At 38.9% G+C, this 24,029-nt stretch overlaps 1 protein-coding gene across 4 annotated transcripts in view; it reads left to right on the top strand.

Moving 5' to 3' along the window:
- The first annotated feature begins 2,975 nt into the window (after positions 1-2,975).
- Positions 2,976-24,029, top strand: part of RAP1GDS1 (Rap1 GTPase-GDP dissociation stimulator 1) — a 90,348-nt gene continuing 69,294 nt past the window's right edge. For 2 of the 4 annotated variants that reach the window (XM_021550335.3, XM_021550334.3), the window contains exon 1: positions 2,978-3,131. In XM_021550335.3, the coding sequence (XP_021406010.1) occupies positions 3,128-3,131 (4 nt within the window). In that variant the 5' untranslated portion in view covers positions 2,978-3,127. Of the gene's footprint in view, positions 3,132-24,029 lie in introns of all 4 variants that reach the window. The other 2 variants (XM_021550336.3, XM_021550337.3) reach the window with 2 other exon arrangements.

Genomic DNA, 24,029 nt, shown 5'->3' with positions numbered 1-24,029 from the left:
ACAGAGGCAATTTTAAATATATTCCTTACATGTGCCTTTATGCCAAATTAAACGGTATAATGTATGCAAGAAGATTTTCAAGGAGATGTGCTGAGAATGTGAAATTGGTGCAAGCTCTGAGAAAGAACATTCATGAAGTGGTAAGCACTGGAAGGTCACTTGGTCAAAGAAAATTCTCCATTTCCTTGCAGGACATCAGACACAGTCAACGTCTTGGATTGCAGAGAAAGCACTTATTAATAACTTCCTAATTTCTGTAGTCTACAACTCAATTTTCACAGCTGTGTTAGAAGTGCAGAAAGAAAAGCATTGATAAGTTGTTCTAAAGGATATTTTTATGAACGAATGTTTCAGTCTTTCCCCCACTGCTGAAATTAACAACTTCTGAAAACCACTCAATACACTTGTACAGGTTCCTTCCCAATTTCTACTGCAAACCTCACCAGTAACACAATACATTGTTTCTAGTTGCCTGCTTTTCTCAAAAAACTGGGTTTTAATTAATTTTTTTCCTTCATTAATACATCAGGACCATCCTAATTTCATTGTTTTTAATGAGACATTCTTGCAGGTATCACTGGACCACACTTTGCAGGTGGATGATCACTCAAAAAAAAAAAAAAAAATCAGCATACTGATTTTGTGTATTATCTTCTATAAATATGTTATCTAAGCCTAAGGGCCCAAAACTCTTCTATATAGTCTCTTGGGGATGGACATTCCTCTCATGAAGATTCTGCTCCCTTTTGAACTATTCCATGTATAACCATACATGCAGGATCTTACATTCAACTATAAGAATGGCAGGACTTGGAGGTTTTTTCAACAACATCCCTTTTACCTGTTGTAATCTTGTACCGAATTAAGGGATTGACAAAAATCAAGTCATCAGCTTGTTTGGAGCTTTCTCTCTCTGTTCTAGAATTAATAAGTATTCAGTCAAAAAAAACCAAAAGGTCTCCCTAGATTTACATGATTCTTTTCGATCCACTGAAACTAATTAAAATCAAAGACATTCTGTGGTCTCCTTCTGGCAGTGTTTGTGAAAGCAGAATTCTTTAGAAGTCACTGCCATCAAAATCCTTTCTTGAAGCAGGTAATGGTCCTACCTTTCTTGGTCTTGCAAAGGTATACGTGTGCATTTCAGTTAGGGCATGTAAAGTCAGCTAGAGAAACCTGGGCATTTTACAGTTTCTCCAATCTATCCTATGTGGAATTTATCCCACATTAAATAATACGTGGAATATGTCTTCTATGACCTCTCAAAGACAGAACGGTAAGAAGAGAATTTCAGTGCCTTTTTCCTCAGACAAATAAAGGAGACATTTAGGACACATTTACAAAGTCAAAGCAAAATTTATTGCTGATTGAAAGAAATAAGGAGGTGAAAACATAGGACAAAGATTAATTTCAAACAAGGTTTGAAAATAGAGGAAAGCAGAAAAAAATACATCTTTTCACCACTTAGACTCATTTAAGAAACCTGTGGGTTTTTTTAAGTATTGAATTAGATAAACCCTGCAGTTAAAAATTCCACATGCTCTGGTTTGAATTTCCTGCAGTCTCAGTGCAATGAAAACAGTAACAAAACTGGTTGTGTTGTCTAAGATTATAAAACTAATATTATAAAACATAGTAATTTTCAGCATTAGTTGATCATAAATTTACATATCTTCAGTGTCAAGTTTGGCATACTGGGACAGTGGTTAACCCTGCTGAAGTCAACTACAAAATTCCACTTTGTCCTATGGAAAGAGGTGGTGCATCGTAGGGCTACAGCAAAGTAAATGGATAAACCCCAACATGCTCAGTCTGGACTCTGCAGAAAGACTGATGAATTTTTGCTTGTCACATCACATTGCCCTTTTACAGGCATGAAAGCTCCTGGGATGTGTTCCAGAGAGGAAATCCCTGGCAGCTGCTGACTGCTGGTGAGAAGGACTACTGGTGTCACTTGTGAAGCCACTGTGGGGGATGATTCAACTAAAACTTCTTTTTGCATCTCTCATCAGAATAGTCCCTGGCCTATCCATTTCTACAGCAAGCTAACCCTTCTTATCACACTCTGTGGTCCTACTCTATTTAACCATACTTTAGGATTTACTCATGTGAAACCACAAATACATAACCATGAGAAGATTTGGAAAATGCCACACAAGCTACTCAACTCAACATCTCCTTCCTCCTCAAATGTTTCCCACTGAAAATGCTATGAGAACTGTAACAGCAAACAGCTCCTTTTTGTTCCTTACTTTACACATACTGAACTCGAGGGCAGAAAGGAATAGGGACCACTGAACATAGACATTTGTTTTCTTGTTAAAAATGCCTTCCACACAGAACTACCTCGTGCCTCTCAGTTTCGGGTGTAAAACCCGTCATGTTGGTTCAGCAAAACGTGCAGTACTTGGACATCACCTGCCGCTTCCTCCACTGACCCTTTTCCTCACACAGATCACCTCAAAAAAAAAAAAAAAAAAAAAAAAAAAAAAAAAAAAAAAGCCACCAAACATTATCCATCCAGCGTAATCCCCTCCTTGGAAAACGCTCCTCCTTTGAGTCCGTATCATTAAATATGAACTTTGAAACGGCGAGCGCCGTGTTTAAACCACCGCACGCTCCTGGCGGACGGAGGAACGGCGCAGAGCGACGGTGGTGCGGGGATGTGCCGGGATGTGCGCTGATGTGCGGGGCGCACCACGCCGCGCCCGCACTCCCAACCTCCCCGGCAGCCGCCCCCGGGACCCGGCGGGCGGCCCCACCCCAGCCCCTGTAACAAAGGAGGCCCGAGGGGCGGCACGGCGCTGGGAGCGGACCCGCCCCGCCGCCGCCTCCGCCCCAGCCGGGGGCGCTGCCGCCGGCCCCGCGCCGCCTCCTCGCTCCCTGCGCGGCTGCCGCCCTTCCCCGGCGGCGGCGCTCGGTGCGGCCGGGCGGGCGGGCTGTCGGGCGGGGTGTCTCCCGGCCGTGCCCGGATGTGCCGCCCTGACTCATAGCCCGCCGCACGCAGGCTCCGCGCCGCGCCTCGCTCTCCGCACACGCCTCCCGCGCCTCCCTCCGCGCCGGCGGAGAGGCGGCGGCTGCAGGAGCGGCGGCGGCAGCAGGAGGCGGAGGAGGCCGCGGCGGCACCATGGGTAAGTCGCCCCAGCCCCGCGCCGTGCAGCCCCTGCCGCCGCCCCTCTGCCCCCGGAGGCCGCCGCCCTCTCCTCTCCGGCGGGCGGGAAGAGGCGGCTGGTGCAACTTTCCCGTCGGCAGCGCCGGGGAGGAGGCTCGGGGCTCTGCCGAGTCCCCCCGGTTCCCCCGGCGCTGCCGCGGCCGCTGCCCGGCCCCTGCGGCGCAAAGTTTCCTCGGCTGCCGCTGCGCTGCCGCCGCCCGCCGGCTGCGCCCAGCCCGGGGAGCGTCCGCACGGCACTCGCGGAGCCGGGGCTGCGTTCGGGGTTAAGAGAAACCAGCAGCTCCCCGGGTGCCAAGGGGGGCTCAGAGCAAGGAGTTATGTAAGGCACCCCCAGGACGCTTTCCCAGTTACTGTTTGCGTAACGGAGATAAGTTGGGTTATAAGTACGTTTGGATTGTTTTATAATCTCTGCTCATTGTTTGAGGAAGACAGGGGTCCTCGTATTTCTCCGTCTTTTAGAGCGTTAATCGTGCCTAGAAATGCAGCCATGTTACCTCTCCCTTTTTTGTCTTAAGATTATAAATTAAGTAGTTGCACGCTGATTGACACTTGTATGGAGTGCCCAACAAATGCCATACGAGACCAGGAAGCATTTGGGTTTTCACAACAGAGCTGCTGGTGAATTTCTCTTGCCTTCCCCACCTCATCCTGTCGCACAAAGCTGCAGCCCACCCGGTATGAAACAGCCACCATAAAACAGTTTTTCCAGAAACCTGGCTGTAATGTAGATCCTAGCGATGGGTAGGAGGTGCCCACGTTGAGCTGCCAAAGACCCAGCCAGTGTGCCAAACGTGATGGTGGGATCAAGGTTGCAGGTCCAGAGGGTGAGGAACTGTGGTTCACAACCAGCCCAAGGAGGTGGCAGCTCCTGAACTCGGCTCGGGGATTTGACATCAGCACTTCCTGTGGCCTTAGGTATATCAGTAGTTTCTTTGCAGATCACACGCATCTTTCACTTTTAACTAGAAGTTTCTGTGGAAGGAAGCTGTTGCTGTGCCTCAGTTTTTCTGATTGCGAAATGAGGTTAAATACTTATTTAACTCCCTGTAAAACAGTAGAAAACCTTTGGAGAATTGCTCGTACTAGAAGCTGCCAGGGTCAGACGTGAGGAATAACTGTCAGATTTCATCAGTTAGGTTAAACTCTAACAATGTTGTGAAGATCTCTTTTTCATGAGGGTTGAAAAGGCAAAATACCAAAATTTAGTTTGCCTATGCTTCCGGTCTCCATTCACAATAAGACTATTAGTCTCATCATTCTGGTCAAAGTCTAGCAGTTTTGGCTTCCAAAAATAGTAACTTCAGGGCATCAGCTAAAACCTGCTCAGAAAAGCTGGTGCAGAATGAGCACGTCACTTCTTTTTGGAGGAAACTACACTTCAGTTGTAGGCACGTTTGTGAACAGCTTGAGAATCTGATACAAAATCTTGCTGCAAAACTAAGAGGGTTTATAATTATTTACAGGAAGATTGAAATAACTTGCCTGTAGACTCTTGTCAGCACCTGTCCATAACTGCCCAGACAGATTGCTTGTGAAAATACCAAGGAAGGGTTTTTTTGGGGCTTTTTCTATTCTTCACATATCAGGGTCTCATTCCACTGTCTCTAAAATCAAAGCAAACTGTAAGTAACCTCTGCAGCAGCTCTTGTGAGCAGCAAAGATTGAAATCAGTTTCACCTTGGCTGACAACTGTAGTGACTTTAAGTGTCTTAGATCTATGTTTATGCTTACACAGTCAATGCAGTAGATTCCCTCATTCAGGTTATAGCTTTCTTTTTGGTAGCACGTAGCATAAAAGCTGAAAATCCTTAGAATTAAATCAAGGATGAATTTGTTCTTTCAATGGCTTTTATATCTTTCCAGAAATCATGTTCAACAAACAAGTGTTTTTGGCAAAGAGTGCAGTGATATCTTACATTTAAACATACAGTCTTTTCAGTATGTGTGCAGTTTAGCATAGTATTAATTGGTTTCTATACTGAAGATATAATGTGAAAGCCCAAGCAGATGTATTCTTAAGTCTAATCAAAAGATTTCTGTAGTTAAAAATACTTGTTATACATACATGGATCTGCCTTTTCTTTACTGTATAGAAATCAGTCTTCTGCTACACTGTGTCCGTGTGTGCGTTCCTCTGAAGACATTACCATGGCAGTTGTTTCTTCCAGGAGGGTTGCTCTTTCCTCTCAGTAACACGGGTTCTTTCCAAAATTGTTGCTTCTGTTGCTTGCATTTATAGTTTGTAAAACTGTGTGTGAGTAGAGTTGGAACACTATTCAAATTCTGGCTTTGAGAGGTAGGTGGCCTTAAGTACAGCTGGCAGTAGAGAACTTAGAATACTTTAGGTGACGTGCACCGCCACTACTTTATTTTTGTTGTTACAGGAACAATTACAAGGCTTTTACGTTTCAGTTACTAATGTAGTGCTGCAGTTTCACTGTGAAGGGTCCCTTTCCTCAGTCAGTTCTTGTTTTTAACCTCGAAAAACACAACTGGTAAACTTGTACAATCACACTGTATCCAAGAAAATCTTTCCATTTTAGAGCAGTAACCTGTGGTGGTTATTGTAAGCAGGCTGCAATTATTCCTCAGATGTAAATTAATTAAATAAAATTTAGGAACTGTTACAATTTAACCACTCAGTAGTAATCCATTGAGTAGAATATTGAAAAACACCACGTATGAGAGTTTGTATGCAGAATACAAGTACAGGATACAGTTGATTTCATGTCACTTATCACCTTTTTTGAAGTGTCAGTTACAGTCTGTAATAGTAAAAGCTCATAAAAATATTCTTCCATTTTGAGAGCCCTGGTCTTGTTAGCAGGAAATGGAAGGTAGCCTCTGCTCAGACACAGGTGTTCACTTGGGCAACAAACTGCATAAGCAGCCTGCTAAGCTGTCTTTACAATGGTTAGCATTAAAGGCTAAATGACAAAATATGTGATTCCCAGTCCATAATGTAGATGAATTTATTTTAGTAGTGTCCACTTAGTTGTCAGAACACAGATATATATTACTTCTCTCCTCCCAGATATGCTCAATTTTCCCTCCCACTTTCCCTGAAGAATTAGCACATGCAACCAGTCTCGTGGTTGTGAAACACTAAATTGAAACTGAACCATAGAGCAAAGTGTAAAAAACCATTGCCTATCTTCAGGATGATGGTTCATGAAATAGAGAAGGCAGGAGGATGTAAAGCTTCAGGCATGGCTGTATCCAGTATTGCTTTTGGGAAGATAGAGTAGACCAACCTGCTTTTGATCAAAAAATTGTAATCAGTAGCTTCAGATGAGATAAATGAAAATTTGAGCTCTTTTGCTAGTTTTCTTTCATGAAATGCAAAACTGACAATAGTTATGTCAATTGCAAAAAAGATAATTTGTAATTCTCTTACAGTTTTCACTAAAACAATGAGACTTCTAATACCACCAGCATTTTAATTCTAGCCAGCCAGAATGTTAGCGTTCAGAAACGCACATAATCACAGGATATGATTATATGCAGGTGCTTTTATTAAGAGCTCTGGGAATCAGGGGTACAAACCCAAATCTGACTCCGACATGGCTTTCAAGCTGAACATATTTTATATTCTATCGTTATATAACCTACATATTAATTATTAAACTTATATTGTTGTATTGTATACATTGACATGAGTTTCTCGTGATCTTTCTTAGGTCCCTGACCACAGTTTCTCATTATTATTCTTATGATTAAACATAAATTATATTTAATTACTAAACAATCATCACATCCAACAATTATATCATTTATCGTGTACTAGCTACACAGTGCAGTTCTAGCGAGTACAAGTTCTTCACGTGCTTAAGGTATTTATTTTTCCAGGGCCTACTAAGCTTAATTTTCCTTTTAATCCTAAATCCCCATGATTTTTAAACCTTTTTACTATCAAGAATACACCAGTTTAAGCCAGTATAAAGGGTTGTTAGCATTTTTGAAAAAATGAGGCTGCTTTTAGTAGAAGTCTTCTTTTTTAGATATAAACAGAGAAGAAGCTGCTTTTAGACTACATCTCTTGCTTCAGTAATGTTCCTTGAAGTGTGCTTTTAAAGCCACCAGAAAGGTTAGGTTACTTCTGACTGACCTTCCTCATTGAATAACTGTTCCTGTGATCAGGCCAGTATTTGTATTCTTCTGTTACTATTTCAGACTGAAACCAACCAATTTTGTCTTTAGCTTTAGGTTAAAGGCTTCATTCACAAGTATGTTTCCTGAGAACAGAAGAATCAGAGTTAGTTTCAGAAGTCTGTGAGGAACTTCTGGCTTTTTGTAGCATCAAACTGAAAGAGGAAAGGGCAGAAGAACAGTGAAACCTGGAGGAAACAAAAGCTGTAATAATGGAAATGAGAAGGCTACCAAGACAAGAATAGAAGAGAACAGAAATCCCTTAAGGGAAATGCATGAAAGGAGAGAAATACTAGTACTAACGATGGATGAATAGAACAGAGGACAGAAATAGGAGGAAGAAAGAAGGAGGTCTACTCTATGTCCCTCTCCACATAAAGGCAATAGGTAGGATAATGTAAATAAAATAAAAAGATAATTATTACTTTCTTTTTCTTTTTTTATAGTTCCAATTGTATGCTGCTGACAGTGCTTGAGAAGACTCATAGTTTTCTATCTTTCTCAAGTAAAGTTGAATTATTTCTGGAAATTCTCTGAATTTAATTATATATAAATATGTAAAACAAAACGAGGAGATCAGCATAAACAAGTATTTGTTAAAAAAAAAAAGTGAAAATAATGTGATTACTGTTTGACAGGAGAGAAGGCTATGGAGATTGTTCTGTGGCATCTGTCAAGGAGGTTGGTTGTTATCCCTTCGTAACTCTGTCACAGGATGAAGTTCATGGGCATTAGACAGTGACCTAGTTACTTATATAAGAAAAAACCCACTTTTCATTGCTGACTGGTCCACCTGGGTCTGTGCACATGCTGTGCTCAAGAAAATTACCATCCCTGCTGTCTTGATACTGTTGAAGGTATTAAGTTTTAGATGCTAACTTGTTTCCAGATTAAAATAGATTAGAAACTACATCTAAGCTTCTGGAAATTAAGTGTCTTGAAATGTTAATATGTGTTCTCCAGCTAATGGAGAAGTTTTTCTAATGGCAGTGTAAATTTTAATTAGACAAGGAGCTTTTCCTACTAAAGGATTTTATAAGTAGCAGCTTTCACTGCAAGAACAATCTCCCAGGTCCTCTTTTTGTTAAATATGGTATAGAAATTTTCTTCTATTTACAGATTTTATTATAGTGGCAACCAAATGAAATTTGTTGTGGTAGAGTAAAATGGTAGTTAAAAGCCATGTACTTCTGAATGTTGAAGTTCCTTTTAGAGCAGAAATATAGCTGATGTGTATTAGAATTTATGTGTGCTCCAGATATGCCTAATATAATTTGTAAACCTTCTGGAACAAGTGGCTGTGTTCAAGGAGCCTCAAAGCTATGCACAGAGCCTGGCCACATTTGTTCAGCTTGAGAACTGCACAGCTCTGGTTTAGGGAGCTTTGAAGTTGTGCAGAAACCCTGGTGATCTCATATGGTTCTTAAGCTATAGTTCAAGTAGATTACAAAGTTGGCAGATGCCCAGAAGAATTTGTCAAATCTATAAACCAGATAACTGCTGTTCATTTTATCTCCAGGTAGAGGACAGATTTAGTCCATGATGCTTTGGGACTTGCAAATAATTGCAGCATGCCTTAACTGTACAAGTGTAAGTGTGCACAGGCCAGGCATGTGTCTTAGAAATATCTCGGACCTGAAGCACTTTCAGATACAGCTCCACAAATTATGATAAGAATTGTCAGGGAAAAAATGTGTGTATGTCTGAAGTAGTTGAAGTTAACACTAGGCATAAACTGACAGCATGGATGCATGTATAAAGTTGTGTTAAACTTTGCAGTTTAAAATAAATTAAATACTTTCATGATTTCTATTTCTAGGTCAGACAAATGTATTATAAAAATTACACTTACACATTTAAAAATCGGGGGAAATAATTTTTTTAAAAATCACACTCTTGCAAAGGAATTTTTTTTAGTCATCTACTTCAACAGTAGGTCCCATTTCCTTCACATTTAACAATTCTACAAACTTACTGCCTCCTAGTTGTGTATTATAGGAACATCTGAGGCATTTGTCAAAATACTGATCTATTCGTTGTGTTAGCACTAACTCAGAGAGGTTTACAGAAGTTAATCCGTGTTTGAATCCATCAGTCGATTCCATCCACTGATACTTAGTAGCCTGATGGACACAGTGATTTTGAAGACATACACAAAATTTATCTATAATTTAAATTTTTTGTTGACTCTTCCTATCTGGTGACTCAGGTTTGACAAGTCTTTTCAGCATCTGATTAAATCCAGTTAATCAAGTACTTAAATTCACATGGTGAATCACAGCCTTTCTTTCAGATTTCCTGTCTATGTTCTGCAAATGTATTTGGGAGTAAGACTGGACAGAGGGATGGAGACTGGGATTGAAGGAGGAAAGCAGCTAAGTGTTATAGGATGGATGGTTTAATGAGGATTGAACAAAACCCTTATGAATTTGTCAGGGCTTCCAGTGAGCCTATGGGAAACAGACCTGTGCCTGGGAGACCTGGGGAGGTGGCAGCTCAGCATCTCTTGGTCATCTTGAGTTCTTATTTCCACTGCCTGTACACTTATGGCCTTCATGATGTATTAGCATGGAGCATCAAGGCACAAAACCTGCATCTGAAAACCGTGTCCTTATTGCCTTCTCTATCTTTCAGTAATTGCATTCACCTTAGAATACATCCGTCCAGAAAGAACACCATGTACAGCAGGGTACTCACCTTTCTCTCATCCTGTCTTCTGTACATTAGAGGTCTACACTTGGAAGAGAGCTCTCATACTCAGCACTTGGCAAACTCTGTTCTACCCCTTTTGCCCTTATTTATACCCAGGCTGGGAACTAAAATCATACTATATGGATTAATTCTGTGAATGCAAATTGAAAATGCTGCCAGCCTAGATCTTTTGCATAAATATCAAAATCATACAACATGAATACCTGCAAGTCTTGGTAATCTCTAGGGTAAGTGAAGTGTTTGGCTGGGGAGCTCTGCCTGTTGCTGAGGGTGCCTTGCTTGCTCTCCAGCAGCTGGGAGCTCCTCTTGGGAGCATATTTAGAAATGCTTCCTGTCTTTGATGTTTGATATGATGGTTCAGTGACTTTAATTAGACAATTTTAACTTTCCTAGCCTTAAATGCAACCTTGCAAGTACATGCCACTATTTACAGGACCAGTAGCTTACCTCTCCTTGCTGAGTTCATTCTCATATCCCTTTCTGATGGAGAAATTCCATCATGTTCACTGTCAATAGCACCCAGTACCCTACAGGCAAAGCTTGAGTTCAGTACTGCCAAATAGCTGCTTTTGTTACATGAAGGCTTTGGAACGCTTCCTTAAATCAAAATGCTGTTTTATTTTGGCAACATGAACAAAGCATGGGAAGAGAAAAGGGGGATTGTACACATCTTTCTTATCTAAATCTTCCCTGTCCACAGAATGTTTAACTTACCCCTTCTGGGCCTGTGGAGGAACTGACTGAAGTCAGTCTTCTGGGTCTACTCTATTGGTGATAGCATCTTTGGTGTCTGACCACTTCCTTCAGCAGTCCTTCATGTGCACTCTGGGCATCACTGGATCGCTGGTCATGGCAGAGCTCTGTTGTTTAAATACCTGAGACATCCTGCCTGAACTGCCTAAGCAAGTTAAGAGGCAATGCAGTGTGTGAATGTGACCCTCAAGAGGAGTGGCAGCAGCAGCAGTGTAAAATTATGAGGCACTTCCATACTTACTGTTCTTTCTTATTTTCCTTCTCCCTCAAGTGACTGGGAGCCACAATTTTTCCTCCTTCCTCTTCCTTGCTTCTGTTGAATGATTTTAGGATCACGGTGTTGTTCTCTGGGAGGGAAAAAAGGACAACCAGAACAGAAAACTAGTCTGTGAACACATTTGTTGTAGAAATGTCTGGTACAATCAAACGAATTTAGAAATCAATTAATACACTTTATACAAATACAAATTTGCTCTCATCCTCTAAAGCTTGTCAGCCTTTCTTACCCATTTCTCTGCAAAGCTCAGGGAGAACATATAGACATGCTGGCTCCTGCCATATGGAATTACAGGAAAAGCAGGGAAGCACTGGTGATTGAGAGAAATAGGAGGAATGAGTATGTAAGGAGATGCTGGCAGGAATCAGGCAGGTTTGGGGGGGCAAGAGGGTTGGCTTTTTTTTTTAAGCTTTTGCAATGAAAATCCCATCACCCATTTACAGCAAGATAGCACCTCCATTGAATCAAAGAGAATAATCCATTTATGTGCAGTAGTGCCCAAAATACAGTGTACACTTTCCAGGCAAAGCCCACGTATCTCTAGCTGATGTTATAATGTATTTATTCAATTCTTTTCTAGTTTGCCTAATACTCTTTCTTTCCTCTTTGTACTTTCTTTTCACAGAATTCCTATTCCTTCAGACTTCTTTATTTTACTTCCCAGTTTTCTATATTGTCTGCTTCCTGTTCTTTTCCGTCTTCCCTTCCATCTCACATTCTCTCCTCATCAGGTTCTTTATTAATTAAAAATATGACAGCTTCTTTTACCATATACCCTTTTCACCATCTTTGTTAGGGAAAGAATTGAAAAACTGGTGCTCAGCTTTGTAATTTCAAGCGTTTGAAGTGTTTTGGGTTGTTTGTTTTTTGTTTGTGTGTTTTGGTTTTTTTTTTAGTTCTTTTTTTCTTGTTAAATATCAAGTTATTTACAACTAGCTTAAAATCATACTTTAGTTCTGCCTAATGTACAATAGGTACATTATATAAAAGAATGTATCTTGTAGGAAAGAAACTGTACAGAATTGAGCCCTATTTGTGTAAATGCTATTTATACAGAATTCTTGTACCCCCACAAAGCCCACACTGAGCACCACTGAAGTCATTGGGCTCCTGCTTTATTCACTTGGCTGTGCTACAGCTTCAACTGTCCTGTTTTGGCGAAAGTATGTAAAATGGCATGGGTCACACCACCCTTTCATGGCATAGTAATACTGGCTCCCCAGTTGATGCAGCTGGGGGAGGAATGCAGACATTGGACTGATTTTGACCATCAGAAGCACTGTTTTCTAGGAACTTTCTGTTCCTAGAAATGTGCTATACTAATACATAGCCTCTGAAGGAACTTCCTAAATGAAGGAAGAGCTATATTTGATGATAGAAAAAACTATTTGGTAAACTCGATTTTTCTTACAAATTGATGGAATTATGTAGTTTATGTAATTTGTTATATCAAAGAAGAAACCAATTTAACATGGAGATCATAATGTTAGAACATCATCCTGTAAGAGGAACAGTAAGCACAGTGCCACAAGCTATTAATTTACATACGGTGACCTTTGTTCTATCTTGTAGCAGCATAGAGAAAATACTGCACTTTCAGAATGAAACTCACTTTGTAGCCATTAGGTGATTGCTTTTGATGTTTTCTGATATTCCCAGAAAATGTTAGGAATCTCTCTTTGCAAGACTTTTACATATTATGCTTCTAATCACACACACATTAGTCTGGACACTTACTTTTCCGAAGGCAAGAACGGTGGAAACAAACAAAAAGCAATTCAGTAGATTTCTTTGGAATGCAGCTTCATCCCAGATATGATCTGAAATGTCTGCTTATCTTTATGAAGGTCATAACTTCTCCCTTTACAAGGTATGACAGTTCTTTATTTCTGCTGTTGAGAACAAGGTAGAATTTGAGACTTCTCACACAGTCTCCGGAAGAAACTAGTAGAGTTCTCTTGTGAGCATAAAATTTAAGTTCAGTGCAGGCACCCAGCTCAAAACAGATGGCTGGAGAGAGAAATGCCCTAGATAATGCAGCACTTAAGCAAGGGGTGGCCTGTTTTATGCTTTCTTTTTTTTTTTTTTTTTCTTTAAATTGATATTAAATAGACTTTCTAATAAAAAACAACAGCTGTGGACTACTGGATTGTTTTTAGCCTACTTTTAGCTCTTCCACTTCTAAATAGTTTTCTGTACTTCAGTGATTACAGTAGTGAGGTATCTTTGGGAAGTGAGCATACCTAGTAACTACTTGAACTACTTTATTTCTAAAATCAGAAGTTGTTATCAACAAAAGAGCATCTTTGCCTGTACATAAAGAACTTGCTGGATTTTTGAAAGCTGGTCAATAGGCACATTTTTAAAATTGCTTTGTTTTGGCAGGTTTTTGAAACACAAGACTCTTCTGCTTGACCATTTTTATTTTTTTAAAAATATATAGATAATCCTATTAGTTTTTTCCCATCACCAGTTTATTTTTTACAGTCCAAGATATGCTGAGGAGCCTGCTTCCAGATTAATATTAGACTGTCTTTGGGCGAAGATGTAAATCTGAGATCGAGGAGTAGATACCAAATTTGAAAACTCAGAAATTCTTGCAAGCACCTGATTTTTAAATTGCTTTTAGCTCTCTGACTTCTTGCAAAAGCAGCCTTATAATTAAAAGGCCTCTTCTGAGCTAGGTCACAATTTGGAACGAAAACATTTATGTTCTAACAATATTTGTTTTAACACTCATTTGCCAGCATCTCAAAGAACAACCAGAATGGGGCTTTGATGTCCACTGTAGTGTTGTGTTTATGTAACAGATTCTGTACCACTTGGGCTTTGATCATGTAGCCCATGTTGGTATTGGACTTCGGTTAAATTCTAACTTTCCAAGGCTCTGTAAAGTTTAGAAGCCCAGCTCTCCTTGTTTAGGTGAGCATACACTTCTGTTCTGTATCTGAGGAACTAATTTGTTCCCAGAATTCAGCATATCATCTGAATCTTTTCATTCTAGATGTTTCTGCTGCTTCATCTAATGTAATCTAAGGGTAATGCAAAACCATCAGACAAAAAAAGTGTGGTTGCTTTGACATGAAAGATCTGCATGCTCAACACAGCTTAGCAAGAGGCATTGAGGCATTAATTTAATGAAAGTAAAACTTACATTCAGTGCTGAGACACGACTTCTTTAAATTGAATACAGAAAACTCTTATCAAATGACAGGTTTACATGTGTGTTGTAGGCTTAAGTGATGCTGTATTGCAATGCCTTGAATGACCTAGTGCAGAGCATTTAGAAAAGGTAATCTGTTGAAACCAGCTTTGCTGATGAAACCACAGTCTAGTCAGATTATAGCCTCAGTTCCCTATTGCCCTGTATTATGCTTAGAGGCTACAGATTTGATTTACGATGGTATTTGGGCCCAAATTGTAGCTTTTGTATTCTGCCTGAGCATATATGACCATAGGATAATGGGTAATTAAGTGATGCATAATAAAACTATGCCCATAGTGCCTTCATATTTGAGATGACTTGTCAAAGTTTCATGCTTAAATACTCATCATGGTTTAGTAGAATTAATGCCTTTATGATCTACAGACAGAGGGTTGTTTTTTTTTGGTTTTTTTTTTTTGGTTTTTTTTTTTTTTTGGTTTTTTTTTATTTGCAGTGACTCACATCTATGGAAGCCAGAAAAAGTTGCAGATGTTTATACCCTGGAGAATTTGTGGCACGGGGGAATTAGTTGTATTCTCAAATGACAAGACAGTTCAGTGTATCAGGTTGTCAGATAAAGATGAGAAAATATGACTTCTCATGTATTAGAGAGAAAATGTAGACATGCCAGCAAAGGGTGACAAACAGTTGCTGAAAAGATAAGAGAACTCAGGTCCATCTTAAAAAAAAAAAAGTCCTCTGAAGAGGTATCTATAAACATTAATTCATCTAAATAACCTTTTAATTGCAAGAGTGAAAATATTGTTTAGTTGTGTAGAAAGTGAAGCAAGTAAATAAATCCAAGCTTCAATTCATCCCACTCCTATCTTTTTCTTTCAAAAAGAGGAAACAAGACCAAGATGATGGATTGTAAAAAGTTGTTTTCCTTTCTGCTCCGATTCTCGTGCAGGATTTAAAGTTAACATATTGCAAAAGGTTGTGATTTACCCAGATGGGGAAATAGAAATTAAGTGAAAACTAGATTATTACCTTGAACTCTGAAATGTGAAAGTAAACAAGTAGCATAACAAATGAGAGGCAGGCCATGCAACAGAAATATTGGTTTGATACATGTGAAAACGTTTGTTCCTAAAATGTGGTTTTGTAGTGTGACATTGCATCATTAATAGACATTTCAAGATGTAGCATGTGTCACAATGACAGCTAGAGGTTAACTCAGCATTTTCAAAGGCTTATGTTCAGGCCAAAACTTCTTGTTCACTTCAAAATATAAAGTTTCTAGGTATTATGTCATTATATATGCATCACCTCCTAGCAGTTAATAAGCTGTGAGATTTCTAACTTCTTGTTTTAATAGGAAAGTGGAGAGTTAATATACTTTTGCAGCTCTAATAAACAGTTTTGCAGAACTAGTAAACAGTTCACAAAATAGCCTCTGTGTTAAAGGTTATTGCATTCCATTTGTGTCATGTATACTGTCATCTCACAAATTCAGTGGGATTTTTTTAAAGCCTGAATTCATATTTTTAACGCATTCTTTTTCTCTTCAAATATATAAATAATTAATAATTTTTCCTCAATATTGAAATATTGTAACAAAAACAAGCCTAATTCAAACTCCATTTATTTTGCCTTTACAACTGAAGACTGCAATAAAAGAGAGTCCATCTTCCCTGTTCTTCAAAGTTGTGCTTAGACCATTCTGAAATAATACGAAGGACTTGCCAAGTCAAGCTAATTTTACATCATAGTCACCAAGTTGCTTTTTCCTAGTAGTAAGACTTAGCTTGCATGGTATTTCACAATCACAGTCTATCTTTATATATATGGGAGTTCAAGCAGTACCAAAACTTCATACACTGTTGAGTAAATACCATAATAAATGAGTCATAATAAAAATCTCATACTAAAAATTAACATATTGTTAGCAAGTGAAATGAAATAATTTTAGATGTAAAATGAGCACTTTTTACTTGTGTTTGGGACCTTTTCTTCATGGGCCCCAAACTGCTACCTGTTTTGTAGAGCAAAAGAGTACTTAACCTGTTTGGAAAGAAAAGAAAAATATTTATTAAATGAAAGTTAGATAGTGGGAATAGTCAGATGAGGAGTTTCCCATCTGTGCTGTGCTAATTTTTTGAAGGACCAAGCAGTTACATTTGTGACACAGCAAGACTTAGGCAAACCTGCGTGTCCTACTTGGAGACACTGCGGTAGAAACAGTGAAAGTGTTTTGAGATGAAATTTGAAACAGGTTCATGGAATTATAGAAGAAATACAGAACCATAATTTGGAAGGATTTTGAGGCGGTGAACCAGGTCAGCTATGACTGTGCAGCTACTGCTTGAAACCTCTGGGTTCTGTAACATCCCTTCAGGTAGTTCCACACTTCCTCCTTAGCCTCCTCTTTGCCAGACTACAGAGGTGTCCAAGCTCTTGCACATCATGAGTTGTGGGAACATGACCGTTTTGATAGTTCTGAGCAGTTTTGCAGTGTCCTTCATCTGGGACATAGAGACCCAGACACAAAATTGTGGGAGACACAAGTCCTTGCAGGCGTCAAGCAGAGCTTCAATGTGCTGGTCACGCTCCTGATGTAACCAATATACAGTTTGCTTTGTTTACTTTGGGAACATGTGGCTGCCTCATATTTTACTTGGCATCCCCTGTAACCCTTTACAACAGTGTGTTCTCAGCCTGCACTGGTGCTTGGGATTATTCTGCTGTAGCTGCAGAACTTGACACTTACCCCGTTGAACTAAAGGAGGCTTCTGTTGATCCAGTCCCCAGGTTTCTGGACAGTGCCTCTGTTTCTCCAAATGCCAGTTGTTTCTCCAAATTCAGTGATGTTTGCAAAGATTACAAATGTGTATCTGCCTTTAGGCTATAGTGGTTTCAAGCACAAACTGCATACTCAAAATCTGCTGTTCAGTCAGTCTGAATAAGGCTGGCAGATTTATGTTTGACTTCTTGATAGTATGTAAAGCAATGATGAGCCCTTCATAACTGTGACTTCAGGAAAACTAAGGTTTATTTATTATCTATAAAATAGAAAATCTATTTATTTATTAAGAATAGTTAAAGTCTATACACTTGAAAAATTGCCTAGGAATGTTCGTTGGTTACTACAAGTAACTGTGCCTTGTACTGACCAGCGTTACAAGTAAACACAAGTTAATGTAAGTGGCTTGAGGATGGCAAATCTTTGTCTGTACACACCCAACATACTCAATTTTGCAAAATCACACTGGGGATGAAAGATGGATTATCAGGTATAGCCTAAATTGGATTTCAGCTCTTTCTATGCTACATTATTTATTTAGCTGATGAGAAATGCATTCAGATTGACTTGCAGTAGCAGTTAATGGGAATCCAGTGGGTCCAGATCTCCCAGTCATTCTTATGAAAGCCCTACTGAGCTCCTGCCTTGTCTACATGTTGTTGATGTAATCTTTTTGGATTTTAATACACCTTTCAGTGCTGTTTCTATGATTCTATGACATGACCATGTTCCTTTCCAGCTAAGCAGGGGAGAGTGCATGCCTTTCATTCTCTGAGATGAAATATGATGAGCCAGAACATGTACTTACAAGCACTCCTGAGTCCCACACTTCAGTCATATCCACATTCTGTCGTCTGCCGTATCTGTGTTAATTAGAGAGGTAAAAGCATTTACACAAATTAGGTTCATTAATCCCAACACATTGTGGTTTTACGTCTGTAATACCACTAATTTACTTTTTTAGCTTTTGTAATAAAGTTTTGGCAACCTGGAGGAAAAGGAAGCTTTTCCAAGATAGATGAATCTATCCTTGCGAAGTTCCTTGGTAGCGTCTTCCAGTTTTTATTCTCCTAGAGCGCCTATGGTGTTGATAGTAGAACAATCAAAAGTTCTGCTCAACTAGATCAGAAGATAGTTCCTTTTGACAGAGGCATTTAATACTTCTCTAGTGGGACATAAGTGGACTGTTTTGCAAGAGATTATTGCAGAAGACAAACTTCAGTCTAAAAAGGTAGTGATGATCAGATGTGTTTCCTGGGATATTTTAGATTTTTTAGCACTAGTAGTTTTTCATTCTCTCTCTGGGATTTCTTATATCCTTTTCTGTGGATGAGTCTGGCTCTGATTACATGTGACAGTGCTGACATAGAGTGGGGGAGTACTTAGTCTGAGAAGGTCTGATACCTAGATATGATATAGAAGGAGATAAGTGAGTTCTAGTGCTGGATTTAAAGCACATTTGAAATTATCAGCAGTAACCAAGCTTTGTGCCCAGCTGCTTGGTTCAAAGAGACCTGAGGAAGGAGAAAGATTTTTTATATCTTGTTCTTATAGCTGAATTATCAATTTTCCTGATAAATGCTGCTTTAAGGATCAATTGCTTACTGTATTAATTAATAACATTCAATAACTTTCCATATTATGCTTTTATGTGTTAATAAAATGAAGAGGAAGACTATTTCACCTGCAAATGTTCTTTTAAGTTTTTACTCTTATATGCAGCTTCTGGGACTAAATAGGATATGGCCAGCAACAAAGCTGCTTTATTATGTGTCTGTTGATACAGAAACATTCTTTTCTTTTATTCATTTCATTAAAATATCAGCATATCTACAGTAGTTAAAATTGACAACAGCTTTTGGTTTGTGCATAATCCACACATTTATTCCATTAAATATCTCTAAGCTTTACCCTGTAAAGTGTGACAACTTCTGAACTATTGTTTTCTCTACTTCCCCTTTCTTCCACTTCCAGAGAAATTATAGTAGCGAACAAAAAGATGCAGGTGAAAGGAAACAACCACAAAACTTACTAGGGGAGAGATTCTTTTCTCAACTGTGGTCCCTTTGTGGCTGGAATCTGTGGGAATTATATATGCTGAACAAGAGGAATTTCCATGGTGTAAACACTCTAAGCAGAGGATATAGAAAGGACTGTGCTGTTCCTTAATGTTGGTGCAAGATACAAGTGGAGGATGGCCTAGGGCACATTGGTGAAGTTTTTCAGACTACTGACAGACCATTGCAAAGATTTTTAGTGCCTCTTGACTATATACCAGTCCATAAATAAGTGCACTCAGTTATGCCAAAGGCTGCAACATCCTTGTTACATCCTTGTTAAGCTGGTCAGGAATTGCCTCAAAAATCATGCTGGGTTTTGACTTCTCTTGTTTGTGTCTTCCTTCTGAAGTATCACTGCATCTTTCCTTCCTATTGGCAAAAGGACTGGCAACTGATCAGTAGCTCAGTCCTCCTAAGAGTCTGCATAAAATAAATACCATGAATATCCTGGAATCCTGCAGTGGCAGTTTCTCTATAGGTGCCTGGTTAGGTGCATTTCGCATATGCTCTGAATTTTAGGTGCTGGTTTCCAATGTGACGTTCAGAAACCTGAGCCAAGAGTTCTGGCTGTGTAAATAAAAAGTGCTTGGAGAGTCCAGAATAGGATGAACTTCCAAGCTCAGCAGGAAATCACCCTTAATTAATATGCATGCCATTTTCTGATCAGCATGATTTCTGCCTTAAGCCTAGGGCTTGAAATTATTTCTTAGAGCTGGATGCCTGCATGTTTTCTAAGGAAGTTTGAAACCTTTTTCTTTTCAAATGTGAATGGAGGAAGAGACACAAGTGGGTTACCAACTTTGCTTCTTTGGGACAGGCACATCTTTATGGAAGAAAGAGCCCCAAAAGTCAAAGTTTTTCCTCTGCCTGAAATTGAAGCTGTACCCTCAAACCAACCAGGATGTAAGCCCAATAATGATACGTGTTCATAGTGTCTTGGATAAGGCATATTTTTTAAAGGTGAAGGGTTTTAGTTCCAGCACTTTTTCATGTGACTACTCATTTGTTATATGCAATGACTGTTTAATATAGAATTATAGAATTGGTTGGGTTGGAAGGGATATCAAAGCTCATCTAGTCCCAAGCTGTCTGCCATGGGCAGAGACACTTTTCACTAAAACAGGTTGCTCAAGCCCCATCAAATATAAAATATGTCTCAACAGAAAAAGTGAGAGGTATTTCAGTCCTCACATGAAAAATACAAAAATCTGATTTGAGTATGTTTTGGAGAAATTTTGTTTAAATCCTTCCAGGTAGAGGATAGCATTTGGTTTGTTTTCATGTTCACACTAATGTGCAAAAGGAACTTTGATATTGTTGTCATGTGCTTTGTATTGAGATTATTTCTCCCAAGAATTCTTCTGTTGCCTGTGTTGATAGGACACACTGGAAGCAGAACCTAGAAGAGCCTTACCCTCAGAGACACAAATAAGAGTAATATGTGAATTTGGTTAATAAGCTGCCTGAGAGAGCTAAGAGAGTTCTAGATTTGGGCTTAAGCTATATGCATGTGGAACTTAAAAGGAAAAAAAGGTAATATTTCTCCAGAATCTGGTGCCTAGTGAAAGAGTCCATGGGAGGTAGGCTTCCTACAATCATCTATCTCTGCAGATAAATTTGATTTTTTTTCCTCCCCTGTGATTTAAGGATCAGTCAAGATCTTCATGATTATCAAAGGGATAAATGTCTCTGAGAGTACAAGTGGGCATTCTTGATTTGGGGACATAGCATATGCAACTGTATCAAGTTGACACAGATCCTTGCATTGCTTGTGAAATGTATCCCAAGGACTTGTTTGTATTTCCATCTGCCCTTCATCCTTGAGACCTGCAGATTGTGTGCAGAGCCTGACCCCTTCCAGTTTCTGTCGATGTGACTCTTTACCTAGTCTGAGAGATGGTTATCAAGCAGAGAAAGCAAAGTACTCCTCCACTTTGCACACAGTCAGATCCTGCTTGTGGGGGAAGCAAATGACTTGCAATTTAATCTAGTGAGTGGCATTTTGCAGAAATCTTTTGTCTTTAAAAGATACATTTCTTTTTGAAAAGAGAAGAAATCTTACTTGTCTTTTTTATTGACCTTCCTGTAAATATGTATCTCTTGGGAGCATTTAACTTGTTTTTGGGATATTGCCCAAACACAGTTGATTGAATGGGGGATTAATAGTTTAATTAAGAGATTTTAGACATATAAAGTAGCCCTCTCTTTCTGAGACTTTTTCCCCCCTGATTTATGCTGTCAGATCTTCTCTCTCCAAAACCATATTTTCAGTGCATACCTATTGCATCATCTCACTCATTCAAATGCTCATCACAGTTTTTTGAAGCAATACTTGAGGACTGTAACATTTGGATTGTAATTTACCCAGCTGTGCCCATGTATTGTAACGTGCTGCATCAGAACATCAGTATCATGTTTACTGCATTGCCACTCTTGTATGAATTTTACTAAATAAATCTCTTAAAGGCTGGGCAGAGGTTAATGATCACTTGAAACTACAGCAGTCATGCAGAATACTAGTGGATTTTGTGACAATTGTTGTTTAAAATGGGGTTATACTGAACAGTTTGTGCACCATTTAAATTTTGCCATCTGATTCTGCAGTTTTGTGTCAGTCTTACATGAAGACTCAGTTGAATCCTTTTCCTTTAGAGAGGATCTGAGCTGATTCCATCACTGAGGTGTTTTTATTGATTCTCTACATCCTTTGCATTCCTAGGTGAAAATAAATAACTGCATTAATAGGCAGCTATTTATCACTAGAGGGACTAACCACAGATGTCTGCTAATCTTAATAATACCAGGTTTAAAGCCATACATGATATCTATAAAAGCAAACTAAAAACTCTAGAGTACATTTTGGCCCTAAAAGCTTATAGATGAATGATGCTGACAATGTCACCTTCAATTTGTGATATGTGGGCACCACAGTCTGCCTACAAAGTGCATATTGTTGATTTTGGGCCATTTTAGTAATTTTCACTAAACTGCTAAATTGGAGGATTAGTGGCCTTTCACCAGCCAAGAAGCAGGGATTTCCAAAACTGTCTTAATTTCCTCTGTATCCTTCACTGACATTAGAGAATACTAAAAGCCTTTTGCTCCAAGGCATGAGAGGTCTGTCACACATCTATTGGCCCTTCTGTGGTCAAAGGGAATATTTTAATTACAGGTCTTAACAGTTGTGTGTTTAGGTGGAAAAGTGCATTTTTATTTGCTATCTTTCCCTCTCAGATTTTCTCCTTGGGACAAAAGTGCTTTGATGAGAGTAATGTTAGGTAGGATAATACAGACAAACAAGTACTTACAACCATAAGAGTGTTTGATTGTCAGACATTTGTAGATAGAATGGTTTTAGAGGCACTTGTTAGATTTGTAACTAATCTGTTTCTAAGAAACTTTCACTGAAAACCTAAAAATAACACAAATGGCAAATCACTTCTATTAAGAACTTACTTGTACATATTCAGCAAATTCAAACAGTGTATTTTCAGGGTTAAAAGCTTTCATGCATGGTTTGAACTTATCATGCAGCTCGTAATTAAAAGTAGGGAATTTTGGGGAAATTTTGGGGGAAAATAAATAAAACCAAATTAAATACAAATTTTGAAGTCCTCTGAGTACTCCATAAATCACCAATAAGACTTTGTATCTAAGGAATATGTACCCTTTGGAACATCATAGTGAAGTCCCCCAGTCTGACAAGATGCAGAGGCTGCAATTCAGCCTTCTGCTGGGATAGAGAACTGGGGGAAAACTGTGTGTTTCCATAAAAAGATAGCTGCGGGGATGAGTGTAGTAGATCAGCTGGTTTAGGATATGTATCTTGTCAAGAAGGAAAATGGAACTTGCATGAGTGTGTTGCATAACAGAATGCTTTATGTCTTTTTAATTAGGAATTGCTAAGCTAATTTAATTGCTACCTTTTAAGTTTTATTTTATTTTATACTTATATGTTAAATGCAAAAGAATAGAATATAAAATGACCTTTATAATTATATCAGGGTAAATACTTACATTCCTTGCTGAGATTTCATTGAACTGTGTTGTGTGAGCCCCAGGCTTTTCAATATCTGGTATCAGTTCTGTGTTGGATGTCAGAGATGTTTCTCACAGAGCAGATATATGAAGGGGACTCTTTCAGCACCAGACACGGTGGTAGCAGCTGCCACAGAGAAACTCAGGTTGACAGCTGGACCAGGAGAAAATGGGTTGCTAGACTGTTCTGATCAACCTTGAATTTAAAATGAGCTGCTAGAAGACCCAACAAACAAGACAGTTTCTTTGCCCGTAAAAGAACTGGGAAATTTAAGTTATTAATTTATAAAAATTTAAGATCTCAGGAGTACAAAGGCAGATTCCATAAATTATTTCTTTCAATTGCATATTCATTTAAGGTGCCAAGATACCTTTAAAAATACAGCACTAAACAAAACAAAAATATAGCACACAGAATATGCATAGAAACATCATTATGTTCTGTTATTGGATCTATAATGGTCTTTCCTTAAATCTTCATGGATTTTCCTAGATTAGTGTCTCTTTTCCACTGCTCAGATCCATTTTATTTTCTGTAGTAGATTGCTCTTTGGATTCTAATCAAATATTATAGCTTTGAAGATTGGAGTACCTAGTTTTAATTAAATGCAAACTAAAGAATTGAAAGAGAACGTCAAAGCCAAGTTCTTTCTGTTCAGATCCTTCACTTCACTTGGTTGAAATGCCCACAATTTAAACAACAGTAAAAATAAACAGTAAAAATGTTTTATATGTTTATTCCCTTTATTATCTCATTGTATGTCAGGACCTTAGAGTGTATGCAGAAGTGTAAGACTACTCAGTTACCCATCTATAAATAGTGACAGAATCAGACCCTTACATGTATAGTGAGTGCTTATCCTACAGAAATTTAAGACACAAAATTGATTTCCTTAACTAACAGATTTTATACTTGATTC

Source organism: Lonchura striata, chromosome 4 (assembly GCF_046129695.1).
Source record: "Lonchura striata isolate bLonStr1 chromosome 4, bLonStr1.mat, whole genome shotgun sequence".
In the NCBI taxonomy this organism is placed as follows: Eukaryota; Metazoa; Chordata; class Aves; order Passeriformes; family Estrildidae; genus Lonchura; species Lonchura striata.
Note: the sequence above shows the minus strand (reverse complement) of the source record. Positions and strands in the feature narration are given on the sequence as shown.